Below are 17,874 nucleotides of genomic sequence, written 5' to 3' on the forward strand. Positions count from 1 at the left end.
AGATTAAATATCCTACCCTTAGGGAGCTTAGCTCCCGGTACCAAATTGATTGCGCAATCATATTCTCTATGAGGAGGTAACACTTCGGAGGCCTCCTTAGAGAAAACATCGGCGAAGTCCTGAACAAACTCAGGTAGCGTGTTCACCACCTCAGGGGGAGAAATAGAATTAACAGAAAAACATGACGTCAAGCATTCATTACCCCACTTGGTAAGGTCCCCAGAATTCCAGTCAAACGTGGGATTATGCAACTGCAACCAGGGAAGGCCTAAAACCAAATCGGACGATAATCCCTGCATTAACAGTACAGAGCACTGCTCCAAATGCATGGAGCCAACAAGGAGTTCAAAAACAGGGGTATGCTGTGTAAAATAACCATTAGCAAGAGGAGTGGAGTCGATACCCACTACCGGGACAGGTTTAGGCAAATCAATCAAAGGCATAGCTAGAGACATAGCAAATTCCACAGACATGATATTAGCAGAAGACCCTGAATCCACGAAGGCACTGCCGGTACCAGACCTACCACCAAAAGAGACCTGAAAGGGAAGCAAGATTTTATTACGTTTCATATTTACGGGAAATACCTGTGCGCCCAAGTGACCTCCCCGATGATCACTTAGGCGCGGAAATTCTCTGGCTGCATTCTTACGCTTAGGACAGTTGTTCACTTGATGCTTGTCATCCCCACAGTAGAAGCAGAGACCATTCTCCCTGCGGAAATCTCTACGTTGTTGGGGGGACACGGAGGCCCCGAGTTGCATAGGTACCTCCGAGTCTTCCGGGGAGGAACGAAGCAACGGAACCTCGGGAGGCATCATGGGGGAGTCAGAGGAGAAAACATCAAGACGTTCAAGTCGTCGTTCCCTGAGACGTCGGTCAAGTCGTACCGCTAAAGCCATAACCTGGTCTTGGGAGTCAGAAGAGGGATAACTAACTAGCAGATCTTTCAGGGCGTTCGACAGACCCAACCTAAACTGGCACCTTAAGGCAGGGTCATTCCACCGAGAAGCTACGCACCACTTCCTAAAGTCAGAGCAATACTCCTCAACAGGTCTCTTACCCTGACGTAACGTCACCAGCTGACTCTCGGCAAACGCAGTCTTGTCAGTCTCGTCATAGATGAGTCCGAGAGCAGAAAAGAAAAGATCAACGGAGGAAAGTTCAGGGGCGTCAGGAGCCAAGGAGAACGCCCATTCTTGGGGCCCTTCCTGGAGCCCGGACATAATTATACCCACCCGCTGGCTCTCAGAACCTGAGGAGTGGGGCTTTAAACGAAAATAGAGCCTACAACTCTCCCGAAAGGAGAGAAAAGTCTTCCGGTCCCCTGAGAACCGGTCGGGCAACTTGAGGTGGGGTTCAAGAGGTGAGGTGAGGGGAACTACCATGGTAGCATCAGGCTGGTTGACCCTCTGAGCCAGGGCCTGGACCTGTAGGGAGAGACCCTGCATTCGCTGAGCCAGGGCCTCAAGGGGGTCCATAGTTGTGTCAGGGACCAGGGAGACTAGGTATGGGCTTGTGATTATGTAATGACGGGGGTGGGGAGACAGACAAGTGAGCCCTAATCTACCCGCCACTGAGTCCCTGCCTACGTGCAACGACCCGCCCTAGGCGACGGGGTACAACTGGGCGACGGTCCCTACGCTCAATAAGTGCACAACAGACAAACAGACAAGGGTACACAGAGCTAGGGGGAGAAAGGGGCAGTTGCCCACGGCAACACCGTGAGCAACAAGAGAAGTGAACAAGCCGAGTCAAACCAGGAGAGTAAGAGGTGCCAAACGCAGAGCAGAAGAGTAGTAAAAAAGCCGAGTCAAACCAGGAGTGTACGAGGTACCAAACGCAGAGCAGGAGAGTAGTCAGCAAGCCGGGGTCAATATGAAGCAAGGACAATAGTACAAGAAGCTGCAGCAGGGCCAGGAAACCAAACGAGAAGAATCACAAGCAAAGGAGGAACAGGAAAGGCAGGTATAAATAGACAGAGGGCGGGAGCTATCTCCGTCTGGCCAGGCTGTGATAGGTTCTCCCACTCCTAAGCCTGCCACCCTGAGTGGTGGAAGATGGAGTCAGTCTCACAGACATATAAGCAGGTGCAGACTGATTATCTATGGGCGTTAACCCCGAAGCTGTGCCTGGCAGATCCTTTACAGTACGTCACTCCAACACTAGGAGACGGTCATCAAGCAAAGTTACCTTACACTGCATGTTTTAAAATTCATAAGAGACAATAAATTGACTTGACTATGGCACTCTTCATGGATGTCAACTAAATGTATAGAGAATAGTGAGAAGACTGGAAGGCATAAGATGACAACATCCATTTAGAAAGAAGATTATTTTATTGGTTAACAACAACAACAACTTAACATGTTAGCTCATGACACAGAGTCTTTATTTTTGCACTATGGGTCAAACTTCTCTCACATGGCTTTGCTTCTCCCAACTAGTCTCAAACACTTGAGTTTCAGGTGGTGACCAAATGAAGGGTCGGGGACTTTATGGACTGACTGCATACCCAAGATTTTTCAGAAGTACCATCCTACATGAGCTTATGACAAATCTGCCCTAAATGAGTGGGTGACATATCCTAATTGATTGTTTACAACTCCAACTTTTAAACTACATGCGGAATTCAAGTATAGAAGAGATAAAACAGCTTCTGTTCTTAAGTACTGCCATATGTGCACCTTAATGTAAGCTGCTGCAATAGGAGTACCGAAAGTCAGATGTTATGTTTAAAGAGTAGTATAATCCTTCTTTTAAGATTATATATAGAGTGGATATAAAAAGTATACACACCCCTGTTAAAATGCCAGTTTTTGTCATGTTACAAAATCAGTACAAGATGAATAATTTCAGAACTTTTTCCACCATTAATGTGATCCATAATATGTACAATTCCATTGAAAAACAAACTGAAATCATTTATAGGGGAAAAATAAAAAACAAAAATAATATGGTTGCATAACTTTGAACACCCTCTTATAATTGGGGATGTGGTTGTGTTCAGAATTAGCCAATCAAATTTAAACTCATGTTAAATAGTAGTCAGTACACAGCTGCCATTATTTAAAGTAATTCTGAGTAACCCCATATAAAGTTCAGCTGTTCTATTAGGATTTTCCTGACATTTTCTTTGTTGCATGTGACAGCAAAATCCATGGTCCTGTAGGAGCTTACAACACATCAAAGGGATCTGATTGTTGAAAAGCATCAGTCAGGAGAAGGGTACCAAAGAATTTCCGAGGCATTAGATATACCATGGAACACAGTGAAGACGGTCATTAAGAAGTGGATTACATTTGGCACAACAGTGACATTACGAAGAACTGGACATCCCTCAAAACTTGATGAAAAGACAAGACGAAAATTGGTCCGGGAGGCTACCAAGAGGCCTACAGTAACATTAATGGACAGACTGCGTACCCAAGACTTTGCGTTTTTTTTTATAGCACCACACTCCCTGTGAATAGCGCCACCCCCCCTGTACATAGCGCCACCCCCTGTAGATAGCAACATCCCCCCTGTATTTAGCAATATCCCTGCTGCAGATAGCGCCACCCCCCCCTGTAAATGGCACTTCCTTCCTGTAAATAGCACCACTGTAGCTCCCTGTAGGAGCGGAATCCCTCTGGCCGAAGATTCTGCTCCTACAGGAAGCCCCTGATGTCTCTGTCCATATATGGACAGTGACATCAGGGGTTAACTCTAAAAGCGGAATGCCCTGCCAGAGCGGGAATTCCGCTCCAGGAGTAGCCCCTGACATCACTGTTCATATATGGATAGTGATAGCAGGGGCTTCTCCATTAGTGGAATCCCCGACACAGAGCGATCTGACACCCGGGATTCCGCTCCTAGAGAGAGCCGCTGACGTCATTGTCCATATATGGATAGTGACACCAGGGGCTTCTCCAGTAGCGGCATCACCGGCCAGAGTGTCGGCCAGGGATTCCGCTCCTAGACAGAGCATCTAACGTCACTGTCTAAATGAACAGTGACATCAGGGGCTCTCTCTAGAAGTGGAATTCCCAGCCAGTGCGATCTGACACCAAGGATTCCGTTCCTAGAGTCAGTTTAGGTGGCACTATCTACAGTGTGGGGTGCGATGCTATCTACAGCGGCGGGGTTGCTATCTGCAGGGGGGGTGGCACTACCTACAGCGGGGATGGAGAGACGGCAGGCTCTATCTACAGAGGGTTTTGCGCTGCCTACAGGGGGTTGTGGGTGGCACTATCTACAGTGGGGGGTGTATTCAGGGGCTCTCAAATCCCCGGCCGACATGAGAGTGCAGTGCTGCTCACACTGAAACAGCACTGCGCTCATTAAACCGTTTCCAGGCTGTCAACTTCTATACACGTGCTAACTGCACGGGGCATCAGCAGTTAGAACGTATATAGCCGTATAGCTGTCGTGAAGGGGTTAAAGGAGCTGCAGGACTTTCTGGTAGGTACTGGTTGTGTAGTGCATGTGACAACAATCTCCCGTATTCTTCATATGTCTGGGCTGTGGGGTAGGGTGGCAGGACAGAAGCCTTTTCTAACATAGCAAAACATCCAAGCCCGGCTATGTTTTGCAAAGACCTACGTAAAGTCTGCCAAAAGCATGTGGGAAAACGTGTTATGGTCTGATGAGACCAAGGTTGTACTTTTTCGCCATAATTCCAAAAGGTATGTTAGGCGCAAAGCCAACACTGCACATCACCAAAAGAACACCATACCCACAGTGAAGCATGGTGGAGGCAGCATTATGATTTGGGGCTGTCTTTCTGCAGCTGGAACTGGGGCTTTAGTCAAAGTGAAGGGAATTATGAACAGTTCCAAATATTAGTCAATATTGGCACAAAATCTGCAGGCCTCTGCTAAAGGGCTGAAGATGAAGAGGAATTTCACCTTTCAGCACAATAACGACCCAAAGCATACCTCCAAATCATCAAAAGAATGGCTTCACTAGAAGAAGATCAACGTTTTCGGATGGCCCAGCCAGAGCCCAGACCCTAACCCCATTGAAAATCTATGTTGTGACCTGAAGAGGGCTGTACACAGGAGATGCCCTCAAAATCTGACAGATTTGGAGCGCTTTTGCAAGGAAGAGTGGACAACAATTGCCAAGTCAAGATGTGCCATGCTGATAGACTTCTACCCAAAAAGACTGAATGCTATAGGGTACGTACAGAAAAGAAAAGGTGAAGAAGGGGAAGGATGGTATACAATTTTTGTACAACCTTATCAGCATACACTTGATGCAGTAGGGTTCAAGTAAACATAGCAATACCATGTGCAAAGTCTGTGGCACAATATCAAACGTAGACATAATACGGCTAAGAAAAACTTAGATGTCACAGCACAAAACCATGAAAAATAAAAGAAGAGTCGAATGCCACAGTACATAGTTCAGGTGCAATACGGAAAAGAGACCAGTTAAGTTTTATGATGTAAAAAGCAGAACATCCATTCTTCATAACAAGAGATAAGTAGAACAGGGTGTTCAACTGACCTCTTATTATGAAGGTTTGGTGAACTCCTTTATACATCATAACAAAGACATAGTGTTCAGGTGTGGAGAGGAAGTGGAACAAAGATCTTAAGATAATTAAGTAGATATCTGAAGATGCCTTGGTGCCAACTACAAGTTTCTCCATTTTTTGAAGATAGAGTATTTCCTCAAACCATTTTGTTATGGTAGGGAGCTAAGGGTTCTTCCAGGGACATGGCATTACCATACGGGCAGCTATGAGGAGAAATCTGAGGAGGCTCCTGGATAGAGATTTTAGGGAATTTTGAATCTAGAGAAATGCCTGTAATTTTACCAATCAGGTCCACTACCTTAATCCAGAAAACTTTCATGGAGGGACATTCCCACTATTTGTGTGACATTGTGCCTTGAGCCTGCCTGCAGCACCAGCAATGGCTAAAAACAGTTGGGAATACCAAGTGTAGAACCGCAGGAAATCTGTACCAGCGTTTTAGAGTCTCATACTTGGTTTCCTGGTCATTACAGGAAAGAGAGACTTTATGGCAAAGAGTAAAAGATTTTGCCCAGTCTGTTGATGAGAATGTTCCATTATGGGTTTTTTCCCCAACTGGTTATGAACGTGGGAGTAGTGGATGCTAAAGTATTAAAAGTCAAATAGTAAATATTGGAGATTAATTCTTGTTAAGGATATATGGATGATGTACAAAGAATCTCAAAGAGATTTAATGAATGGTGCAGATGAAAACGGGACTATGCTTCATAAAAGTACTTCAGATGAAGGTATTTCAATAGCTTACTGGCCAGGCTTAGACACAAGGTCCTCGGAAGACCTCACGAATATACACCGTGTTCCAAATTATTATGCACATTGGATTTAAGTGTCATAAGCTTTTAATTATTAGTTTTTCAATTAAACTCATGGATGGTATTGTGTCTTAGGGCTCTTTGGATCATTGTAATCAATCTCAGACACCTGTGATAATTAGTTTGTCAGGTGTGCCCAATCAAAGGAAAACTGCTTAAGAAGGACGTTCCACATTATTAAGCAGGCCACAGGTTTCAAGCAATATGGGAAAGAAAAAGGATCTCACCACTGCCGAAAAGCGTGAAATAGTGCAATACCTTGGACAAAGTATGAAAACATTGGATATTTCAAGAAAACTTAAGCGTGATCATCGTACTGTGAAAAGATTTGTGGCTGATTCAGAGCACAGACGGGTTCGTTCAGATAAAGGCATAATGAGGAAGGTTTCTGCCAGACAAATTAATAGGATTAGGAGAGCAGCTGCTAAAATGCCATTGCAAAGCAGCAAACAGGTATTTGAAGCTGCTGGTGCCTCTGGAGTCCCGCGAACCTCAAGGTGTAGGATCCTCCAGAGGTTTGCAAGTGTGCATAAAGCTATTATTCGGCCACCCCTAAACAATGCTCACAAGCAGAAACGGTTGCAGTGGGCTCAGAAATACATGAAGACTAATTTTCAAACCGTGTTGTTTACTGATGAGTGCCGTGCAACCCTGGATGGTCCAGATGGATGGAGTAGTGGATGGTTGGTGAATGGCCACCATGTCCCAACAAGGCTGCGACGTCAGCAAGGAGGTGGCGGAGTCATGTTTTGGGCTGGAATCATGGGGAGAGAGCTGGTAGGCCCCTTTAGGGTCCCTGACGGTGTGAAAATTACCTCTGCAAAGTACGTAGAGTTTATAACTGACCACTTTCTTTCGTGGTACAAAAAGAAGAACCGTGCCTTCCGTAGCAAAATTATCTTCATGCATGACAAAGCACCATCTCATGCTGCAAAGAATACCTCTGTGTCATTGGCTGCTATGGGCATAAAAGGAGAGAAACTCATGGTGTGGCCCCCATGTTCCCCTGACCTCAACCCTATTGAGAACCTTTGGAGCATCCTCAAGCAAAATATCTATGAGGGTGGGAGGCAGTTCACATCAAAACAGAAGCTCTGGGAGGCTATTCTGACATCCTGCAAAGATATTCAAGCAGAAACTGTCCAAATACTCACAAATTCAATGGATGCAAGAATTGTGAAGGTGCAGTAATGTCACAGCTTTAATTTATGTGACATAGTCACATGACTGCTTCGTCCAATCACTCTAGAGCTCAACAAATTACCATTTTAGTTCTCTTTACAACCTTTAAAATATTTTGATCTCTGTTGTGTATAATAATTTGAAACAGTGCATTTTGAGTTTTTTACTTCTAAAAAAAAATCTGTTATCATTAGGAGATTTGTTCAATAAAATTTGCATTATACTCCAACGGTTGATGGCTTGGAGATTATACTGGCTGTCATTTGCATCGACTATTTAGGAAAATCAGCGAAAAAGAACATTTGCATAATAATATGGAACGCGGTTTTTATTACTTAGAACATGACTGAATGCTAGGGGCAAGTTTATGACGTGTCTCTAGAAAGGATGGAGAGATCATACCAGAGGGAACTGCATATTCCTCATTATGGGAGTCAAGGAGCCATTGTTCTTGTGAGATATAATTTACAAATTTCTACAAAGTTAAAAGCTATCAAAGGTAGCGCTTACAGACGGGTACCTGTCCAGAGAGCTTTACACTACCTAGATATTGCCATCAGTGAAATTGGTGAAAGCGATCCAGAGGTTTGTGTTATGGTAGCTGCTGATTTATAGTAAAAAAAAAAAAAGGCAATCTGGTAGGGCAAGGCCACCATTCTGCTTTCTTTTGAGTATGATAGATTTGGCTAGTTTAGTTGCCCAAATAAAAGAGTTTGAATAATTTTGTAACTTTGGCCAAACAGGATTTAGGGAGGAGTATTGGTATTGTTTGCTCCAGATAAAGAAGACATGGAAGAACATTCATCTTCAATATGTTAATTCTCCCTCGTCCAGAAAAATCATTGTAAGATAAAAATATTTAAAGGTGTACACTGGTTCTCAGGTCTACCCCCTTCATCTGGTAATATAGTGTACAAACAATACCTGGATTTTAATTTAAAGGGTTATTCCCAACATAAAGTTCAATGTTCAAAGCCCTAGAAATGTAAAAATAAACATCTTTCTAAATACCTTGTTTTCTGTAGTGCAGCATTTGTAAGATATGCCTTCCTCTATAGCGCATGCCATTAGTTTAGTTGTGCTGGTCGTCTCTATGGAAACAACCACCACCGCCGTTTCCTTCACTCTGTCGCACCTGCGCACTTCTCCCTTTTCTCCTCTTCTACAGCGTGAGCGCGCATTACCGACGCGTGCGCTCTGTCTTGCCGGCATACCTCTTAGGCTGGATTCACACGAGCACATTACGTCCGTAATGGGCGGAACGTATTTCGGCTGCAAGTCCCGGACCGAACACAGTGCAGGGAGCCGGGCTCCTAGCATCATAGTTATGTACGACGCTAGGACTCCCTGCCTCACTGCAGGACAACTGTCCCGTACTGAAAACATGATTACAGTACGAGACAGTTCTCCGGCAGCGAGGCAGGGACTCCTAGCGTCGTACATAACCAAGATGCTAGGAGCCCGGCTCCCTGCACTGTGTTCGGTCCGGGACTTGCGGCCGAAATACGTTCCGTCCATTACGGACGTAATGTGCTCGTGTGAATCCAGCCTTATAAGAGTCATAACTCTTATCAGCAGCCACACACTGCGCTTGCTCCCCCCCCCCCCCATGTTATCTCTGTATTCTAAAATAGAGATAATTTTGTAAGCCTTTTGGAACAAGCACATTGTGTTGGATCTGTAAGCACCTTCCTAAATGTACTTGTATTTGTTTAATTATATATATTTTTAATCATTGAAGCGCTCAGTGTTCTGTAAGGGAGTGATGCTGCTATGAATGCTGTATAATAGCAGTCTCGGGAGCGTGCACATACACCAAGCAGCATTGTGATTTTATTACGCCGCCAGTTTCTGGTGAAAAGTGATAGAAACACATATTTTGTAAAAAAAATAAATAACTTTTTAGATTGAAATTGATTAAATAAAAAATAAAATATGACAAAAATAATTTTTAGGGAAGAATTATTATTTATTAATATGGAACATATTAAATAATAAAAAAAAATTTGGGGTCAACTTGGAAATAACCCTTTAATTCTAGTTTTTCTATTACTTCACTTGTACACATAGATGCGTAGCTAAATTGGACTAGATGTGGAAATGCCCTGAAGCTGTGCTCTAGCACTTAAAATGTCTGGCAACAGACATGGAAACAATTCACAGAGATTGTTATTGGGTTGGCGCAGTCTAAGGAATCCTATTGTTCTTCACCCTTAACCCCTGTAACGTGGACTTTGCCGGTTGGATTCCAAGGTGGTCGTTCTACAGGTAGCAGGATTAGTTAGAGGGATGGTCAAACAAATTCAGGTCTCAGGCCGTTAGCGCTAGGTCTAGAAATCTGGAGCTGTGGTGTTACTTTGGCAACAGGACACCACAGCACCAGACAGGTTGCCACGCCCCGCAGGGTACATGGAGCGCTGCGGCGTATTGTGTCTGTATTCAGCCACCAATATTGTCCCCTACTCAAAGGTGGTCTCCGCCCAAGCAGACTGGATGTACCTCTATGAAAGTCATAAAATTGTTGAATTATGCATGAACAGATACATCCATGTTCCAAAATCTAATGGACACATTTCCTAAGAATGGAGGCTGGTATACTAACAAAATAAGAATACACCTAATATTAAATCGCAAGGCTTTGAAACAAAATGTTCAGCAAAGCATGTATGGATTTAATGTATGTAGAGATTGTATATTAATTTTATTGAACAGCACACTCAGCATACAGACCTTTTTTTGGAGACTTGGGGTAGCAAATACATGATGTGTGCCTATTTTTTCACATAACATGTATGGAGACATGAATATCTATAAGTAAAACAGATACTTTCACGTTACATTATAACCATAAACAGTGAATGTTTTTGGAATCCTAGAGAATGTAGGAAGGCAGCTTGAGTCATGGGTCTGTTTGCTGGAAGCTGGGCTGTCATGTGAGTCATGTGAATAGAAAACTGGAAAAATAGAAGACGAGGCAGAATGAAATGTATGAGAAAAATAGAAGGTAATGGGTGAAGTACTGTGTGTCAATGCTGTGTGCTGTAGGTCTGGGAACGATGTCCCTGAATGTCAACAGGAAGATTGTTCTGGATATGGGGATTCTCCAAACTTGGAGGTATGTGAGATATATGATTTTATTAATATATTGTATAGTGTATTTCCTTGGTGCATTTCCTACTGTAATTTTGTATTGTTAATATCTAGTTGACTGTTTACTCGTGTTCTGGTCAATTTGAGCCCACTGGCTACTCACTTTATTACTGTGGCTATTGCAAACCATTTGTAATTATACAAATATCATTATTATAGTTACAAATCATCAATTGATAATTTCAACCCGGCTCTACCATGCATAAACATATGTATTTTATATTTATTTTGCTTAATATGTTCTGCTATTAATGTTTATATGTGTTACATACATGTTTAACCATTGACTGACTAGGGTTTGGATAAAGTCCAGTTATTTAATGTATACAGATAGCATAAAATAGTGTTTGAATACTTAAAGTGGGATACGGTAGGGCTAAAATTTTCCCACTTGAGAACAGAATTTGAAGGGGCTTTTCGGAAGTAGGCATTATAAAACTAATAATGGAAATGTGGTATAATAAAAAAAAAGATACTTAGTAGTATGCTGTTTTTCACAATTTTGCTCAGTGCTCCTGATGCTCAAAAGTTGCAGTAATGTCACAGCTATTATTTATGGGACATAGTCACATGACTGCTTCGTCCAATCACTCTAGAGCTGTACAGTAGCTATATGCCATCGAGCACAGTGACACATAACTAAGAATAACAGCTCGGCCACAAGCTTGTTGATGGTTTTAAAGAGGTTGTAATCCCTGTAGTCAGCCTCCATACTTAAAAATATTAATATTCTTCAATATTTGTTTAATAAAAAAAATGCATTGGTGTCAAGTTAACTGCCAATGCATTGTCATTCTGGCACTCACAGAATGAATGAATTGTCCTAGGATACGTCCACCAGCTGTACAGTTGTAGGTAGACGTGCATTCTCAGATCACACTGCCCTGTCCTCATTGTGTATTGTTCCTCTTCTCTTTCTGCTTTTCATACATTGACTGCACAAGCTGCAGCGAAATCTGGGCCCGGAGCTGCTGGATAGCATTCAGGCTCTTTTACACAGGCCAATGATCGGTTGAAGGTACGAACGCTCGACTGGTCATCCAGTGTTAACATGGCAAAGATTAGCCGATGAACGAGCAAATGCTCATTCGTCAGCTTATCGGATATTTTATGTGGCCATAAAAATGGTCGCTTGTCGGCAGCACATGTCCCCGTCTAAACAGGGGATGTGCTATTGACAAAATTCTAATGTATGGGAAAGAGCGATCGTTCATCCCCATATTCCTGATCATTGCTCCAATCGACATACTGCATTATTGATCAGCACTCGTTTAATGTGATTTTACACGAGCATATATCTGCCTATGTTAAACCACATTTAACTAGGGATTGCTCCTGAATACTGTTTATCTTACCATCTGTCCTGCTCTTATCTGATATGCGGTCAGGGCTCCGCTATATTTTTCTACTGGTGACTCGCCAGCCACAACAAAATGCCTGGGCCACACCATTGGTTATAGTGAAGGCCAGTCTTTGCGGTGTGCGACCTGTGCCATCGCACAGGGCGCATCACTTCAGCAGATGGAAGGGGTCGCAGCGCCGGCTCCCTTCCCCTGCTTGTGTTTCTGAAGCACCCAGGCCTGGCGATTGGCATTGTCGAGCAGCTCAGTTCGTCATGGGAACGGGACCTAGGTGAGTATAATTTATTGGTTTTATTTGTTTGGGTGGCACTGTCTATAAGGGGATGGTGGGGGACTGTATGGCATGGGAGGGGGGCTGTATGGCACTGTCCACAAGGGGGAGTTGGGGGCTGTATGGCAATGTCTACATGGGGGAGGTGGGGGACTGTCTGGCACTATCTACAAGGGGGAGGTGGGGGGCTGTATGGCACTGTCTACAAGGGGAAGGTGGGGGCTGTATGGCACTATCTACAAGGGGAAGGCGGGGATCCGAATGGCACTGTCTAAAAGGGGGAGGTGGGGGTCTGTATGGCACTATCTACACGATGGTGGTGGGGGGCACTCTCTACAAGGGGGAGGTGGGGGCTGTATGGCACTATCTACAAGGGGTAGGTGGGGGTTGTATGCCACTATCTGCAGGGGGGGGCTGTCTGGCAGAATCTAAAGGGGGGCTGTATGGCACAATCTACAGGGGGACACTATCTACAAGATGGGCTGTGTATGGCACGGAGGGAGGGGGCCCAGTCAAAAGTTTGCTATAGGGCCCAGTGTTTCCTAGTTACGCCCCTGGCTCTCGCTCCAGTGCACTGAGACTGACACATGACGTGTCACGTGACAACGCAACGTGTGTACCACAGTGCAGCACTGGGGCCAAAACTGAGAAGGACACAGTAGCGCCCGGATGAGTGGTGAGTAAAATCAACCACAGCTCGGTTCCCAGGTCTCCAGGCTGCAAGGCAGCCATTATTTATACATAATTATTAAATTACACAGTGGCACAGTGGGTGTAAAAGGGGGCTGTTGCGGGGCTGCATTCTGTGGGGGGTGGGCATACTTATACTTTGTGACATTGGGGGCATAAGGTGGCTATTATGGTGTGTGTGGGGTGGCATAAGGGGGCATTATACTGTGTGGGGGTCACTAAAAGGTATTGTGTTGGAGCACTAAAGGGGACATTATACTGTGGGGGGCACTAAAGGGGGCATCACACTGTGTGGGCGCACTTGGGTGACATTATATTGTGTGCAGGCACTAAATGGGGCATTATACTGTGTGGGGACACTTGGGAGACATTATACTGTGTGTGGGCACTAAAGGGGGCATTATACTGTGTGGGGGCACTTTGGGGACATTATATTGTGTGTGGCCACTAAAGGGGCATCACACTGTGTGGGGGCACTTGGGTGACATTATATTGTGTGCAGGCACTAAATGGGGCATTATACTGTGTGGGGACACTTGGGAGGCATTATACTCTGGGGGCACTAACGGGGGCATTATAATGTGTGCGGGCACTTATGGGACATTATACTGTGTAAAGGCCACTAAGGGGCATTATACTGTGTGGGGCACTTAGGGGGCATTATACTGTCTGAGCACACTTAGAGGACAAAATAGTGTGTCCTTAAAGGGGTTATAATATATTATTAAATATTATAATTATAATGTATGGGGCAACTTTGGGACATCATGTCACGATGCGGGGTGTGGACCCACTGGGCCGTACCGCGTAGCGGGATGGCAGCTGGCCAAACTGGTAAAGTACAGGGTCAATAGTTCAGAGAGGATACCTGAGGCAACGTAGACAGTAGCAAGGCAGACACATCTGGGACCAGGCGGCGGGTCGACGCCAGGTGTGGCGTAGCAGAACATGCGTGGAAAACAGCACAATACGACAACAGCTCAGCACGGCACTAGAACAGGATAGCACGGAAACAGGATACAGGAACAGGGTACACTGGGAAACTGGAAGACACTAGGAGACTATTAGCATGACAAACTTCGGGAAACAAACAACGCTCTGAGAAACAAACAACGCTTTTATAGCCCAGAGCATCCTGGGCTAGATTGCAGACTTCCTGCAATATGCGCGCACTGGTCCTTTAAGACCGTGCACGTGCGGGTACGAGCGCCCTCCGGAGACAGTCTCGGTATCTGGAAGTGAGTGCCGGTGCCTCACAGGAGGACGAAGCTGCACACAAGTCAGATGTCCATGGCCACGGCCGTCGAGGGGTAAGTCAGAACGACGGGCCGTGGGCATAGACGTTACAGTATCCCCCCTCTTACGCCCCCTCTTCTTGGGACCAGAGCGGAAGAGAAACTTCCTCATGAGGACAGGAGCATCGATGTTCTCCTCTGGCTCCCAAGACCTGTCTTCTGGGCTGAACTCCCTCCAATCCACTAAATAAAATGTCCTTCCTCCCACCTTCTTGGTGGCCAGAATCTCCCTTACTTCAAAAGTCCCAGATGAGCCGCCAGGGACCACTGCGGAACTATGAGTCCTGGAGTAGCGGTTCAGGACCACGGGCTTCAGCAAAGATACATGGAAGGAGTTAGGAATCTTGAGGGTAGGAGGCAGCCGCTGCTTGTAAGATACTGGGTTGATCTGTAGCAGGATATCGAAGGGTCCGAGGAACCTAGGGGCAAATTTGCACGACGGCACCCTCAGCCGGATATTCCTTGAAGACAACCAGACTTTAGTCCCTGGAAGAAACTGCGGAGGAGCCCGTCTTCTTGTATCTGCTTTTCTCTTCATGCGGTCCACCGCCAGCAGGATAGACGATCGGGTCTGTTGCCATATCTGTAGAAAGTTCCTGAAGGTCGAGTCAGCTGCAGGCACCTGGGACATGGTAGAGACAGGAAGAGGTATACGAGGATGTTGGCCGTAGACGATGAAGACTGGACTGGAAGTGGTAGACTCACTAGTGTGGTTATTATAAGAGAACTCTGCCCACGCGAGCAGCTGCACCCAGTCATCGTGCCGCCTGGAAACAAAGTGACGCAGATAGTTCTCCATGATCTGGTTAACCCTCTCGACTTGCCCATTGGATTGGGGATGAAAGGCCGAAGAGAAGTCCAATTTTACACCAAGGAGACCGCAGAGTGCTCTCCAAAACTTCGAGGTGAACTGGACCCCTCGGTCTGAGACAATTTGTAGGGGCAAGCCGTGCAGACGGAAGATGTGTTGAATGAAGAGGTCAGCCAATCGTGTAGCAGATGGCAGACCGGTCAAGGGAACGAAATGAGCCATCTTAGAAAATCGATCCACCACCACCCAGATCACACTGAAACCCGCAGGAGGAGGAAGGTCCGTGACAAAGTCCATTGCGACATGCTGCCAGGGAGCAATAGGCACAGGCAGTGGTTGGAGCAGGACAGCAGGTCTGGAGTGAACAACTTTATTTGCTGCGCATACCGTGCATGAGGAGGCAAAGTCCATAACGTCTTTGGGTAGCGTGGGCCACCAGAACTGACGGGCGATTAGATCTTGGGTCTTACGAGCACCCGCATGCCCTGCCAGCTTAGAACTGTGACCCCAGCGAAGAATTCTTCCTCTGTCTGCCAGACACACAAAAATCCTACCAGGAGGAATGTCTCTAACTTGCAGTGGGTTCACAGAGAAAATGCAGGACCGATCAATAATATTCTGTGGGGACTCCACAGTGTCCCCAGTTTCAAAAGACCTAGACAAGGCGTCGGCCCTCACATTCTTGTTGGCAGGTCGGTAGTGAAGTTCGAACCTGAACGAGCAAAGAACAACGACCACCTGGCTTGACGAGGATTCAACCGCTGGGCCGTCTGTAGGTAGGTCAAGTTCTTGTGATCCGTGAAGACCAGGATAGGATGAACTGCGCCCTCCAGTAGATGTCTCCACTCCTGCAGAGCCAGCTTGTTGGCCAGTTATTCCGGATCCCCAATCAAGTAGTTGCGCTCTGCGGAAGAAAATAGCTTTGAATAGTAGCCACATACCACAGCCTTGCCTTTTGAACCTCTTTGGAACAACAGTGCACCAGCACCAACAGAGGAAGCGTCCACCTCTAACGAAAACTGTAGGGATACATCAGGGTGGTGCAGAATAGACGCTGACGTGAAGGCTTTCTTTAAGGATTCAAATACGGCTTCTGCCTCCGGAGTCCACAGTCCTGATCGGAGATGATATAGCCCAGGAAGGATAGAGACCTCTTCTCAAACACACACTTCTCTAGCTTGGCATAAAGACGATTCTCCCTTAGATGAAGCAACACCTGGCGGACATGACTTTGATGAGTTACTGGATCTGGGGAAAAAATAAAAATGTCATCGAGATACACCACAACACAAACATAAAGGAGATCACTAAAAATGTAATTGACAAATTCTTGAAACACTGGGGGGGCGTTACACAGGCCGAAGGGCATAACTAGATATTCGTAGTGCCCATCACGGGTATGAAAAGCAGACTTCCACTCGTCACCTCGACGAATCCGGATCAGATTGTAGGCCCCCCGCAGGTCCAGTTTAGAAAAAATGTTTGCCCCCCATATGCTGTCAAACAGTTCACAAATCAAAGGCAGAGGGTACCTGTTCTTCACCGTGATCTGTTTCAGACCTCGGTAGTCAATGCAAGGTCGTAGCGATCCATCTTTCTTTTTGACAAAGAAGAACCCTGCTCCGGCCGAGGGGGAAGATTTACGAATGAAGTCCACCTCACAGCTTGAGAAGCACTGCTATAGATAAGACATCGGACTGCTGCCCTGCACTACGTTTCATCTTACAGTATGGTGTGTGTGTGTGTGTGTGTGTGTGTTGTTTTACTTCATAGGCAGATCACAGCATCTGCAGATTTAGATTTATATCAGCTGTATGCCCATTTCTTACTTTCGTGGAGCACAACCCATACTTTATTTTAACATGCACTACTTTCTGGCCTATGGTATTGAAAACTAAAAGGTAAGGTAATATCAGGGCCAACCCAGGCAAATGTCCGGTCCCACAGCTCCTGCACTGCCACTCGGCTGCCAAATGCTTCCAAGTTCCAACCATCCCGGATCCAGCGGGACAGTCCCTGATTTCGTGCGGTGTCCCGCTGCCCCTGGCGGCAAGTGGCATGTCTCATTTACAACTGTATCTGCGTCCTCAGGATGCAGATACAGTTGAATCCAATGGTGAATCAGGGAGCCCTCAGCTCCCTGCACCACCATTCACTACGTAAAACAAGATATAAGCAGCTTGGCGCTGACAGGCGTGATGCAGTGACATCACCGTGCCTGTTCGCGCCGAGCCATGCACAGATGGAGGAACACTGCTGAGGAATCTTCTCCACTCGTCGTGCGAACAGGGCTAAATGAGAATTTATTTTATTACATTTTTAGCCACTTACTGGGTATGGGGGGCATTAATCTGTGGGAGCAGCTATGGAGACATTATACAGTGTGAGGGCATTATACTGTGTGGGGAACACTATGGGGCATTAAACTGTGTTGGGGCTACTATGTGGGGGCATTATACTGTGTGGCAGCACTATGGGGCGCGTTAGTGACCGCCAAAACGCCTTTTAACGGCGGCCACTAACGGGCTTTATTCTGATGAATATGCCTTTGTACGGCACTGCATCAGGATAAAGTAAACAGAGCAGGGAGTGTCAAATCCCGCTGCTCTCAGCTGCTAGAGGCAGCTGAGGGCTGGGAGCGTCCCTGCTCTGCCGGGTGAGATCGATATTAGTATCGATCTCACCCGTTTAACCCTTCAGATGCGGTGCACAATAGCGTGCACCGCATCTGAGTGGTTTTGGAGAGAAGGAGAGAGCTCCCTCTCTCTCCCACCGACA

General features: G+C 45.9%; 1 protein-coding gene across 7 annotated transcripts in view; it reads left to right on the forward strand.

Annotated features, from left to right (window-relative positions):
• CDK15 (cyclin dependent kinase 15) overlaps positions 1-17,874 on the forward strand; it is a 161,786-nt gene that overhangs the window by 24,587 nt on the left and 119,325 nt on the right. The window contains exon 1 of one of the 7 annotated variants that reach the window (XR_012849507.1): positions 10,462-10,633. The exons of 5 other annotated variants lie outside the window; for them this stretch is intronic. Coding sequence is in view for 1 of the 2 variants with exons in the window: in XM_075829740.1 (XP_075685855.1) it covers positions 10,526-10,633 (108 nt within the window). In the remaining variant the exon portion in view is untranslated. Of the gene's footprint in view, positions 1-10,461; positions 10,634-17,874 lie in introns of those variants that run through there. One more of the 7 variants, XM_075829740.1, reaches the window with a different exon arrangement.

This window comes from Rhinoderma darwinii, chromosome 6 (genome assembly GCF_050947455.1).
Source record: "Rhinoderma darwinii isolate aRhiDar2 chromosome 6, aRhiDar2.hap1, whole genome shotgun sequence".
Lineage (NCBI taxonomy): Eukaryota > Metazoa > Chordata > Amphibia > Anura > Rhinodermatidae > Rhinoderma > Rhinoderma darwinii.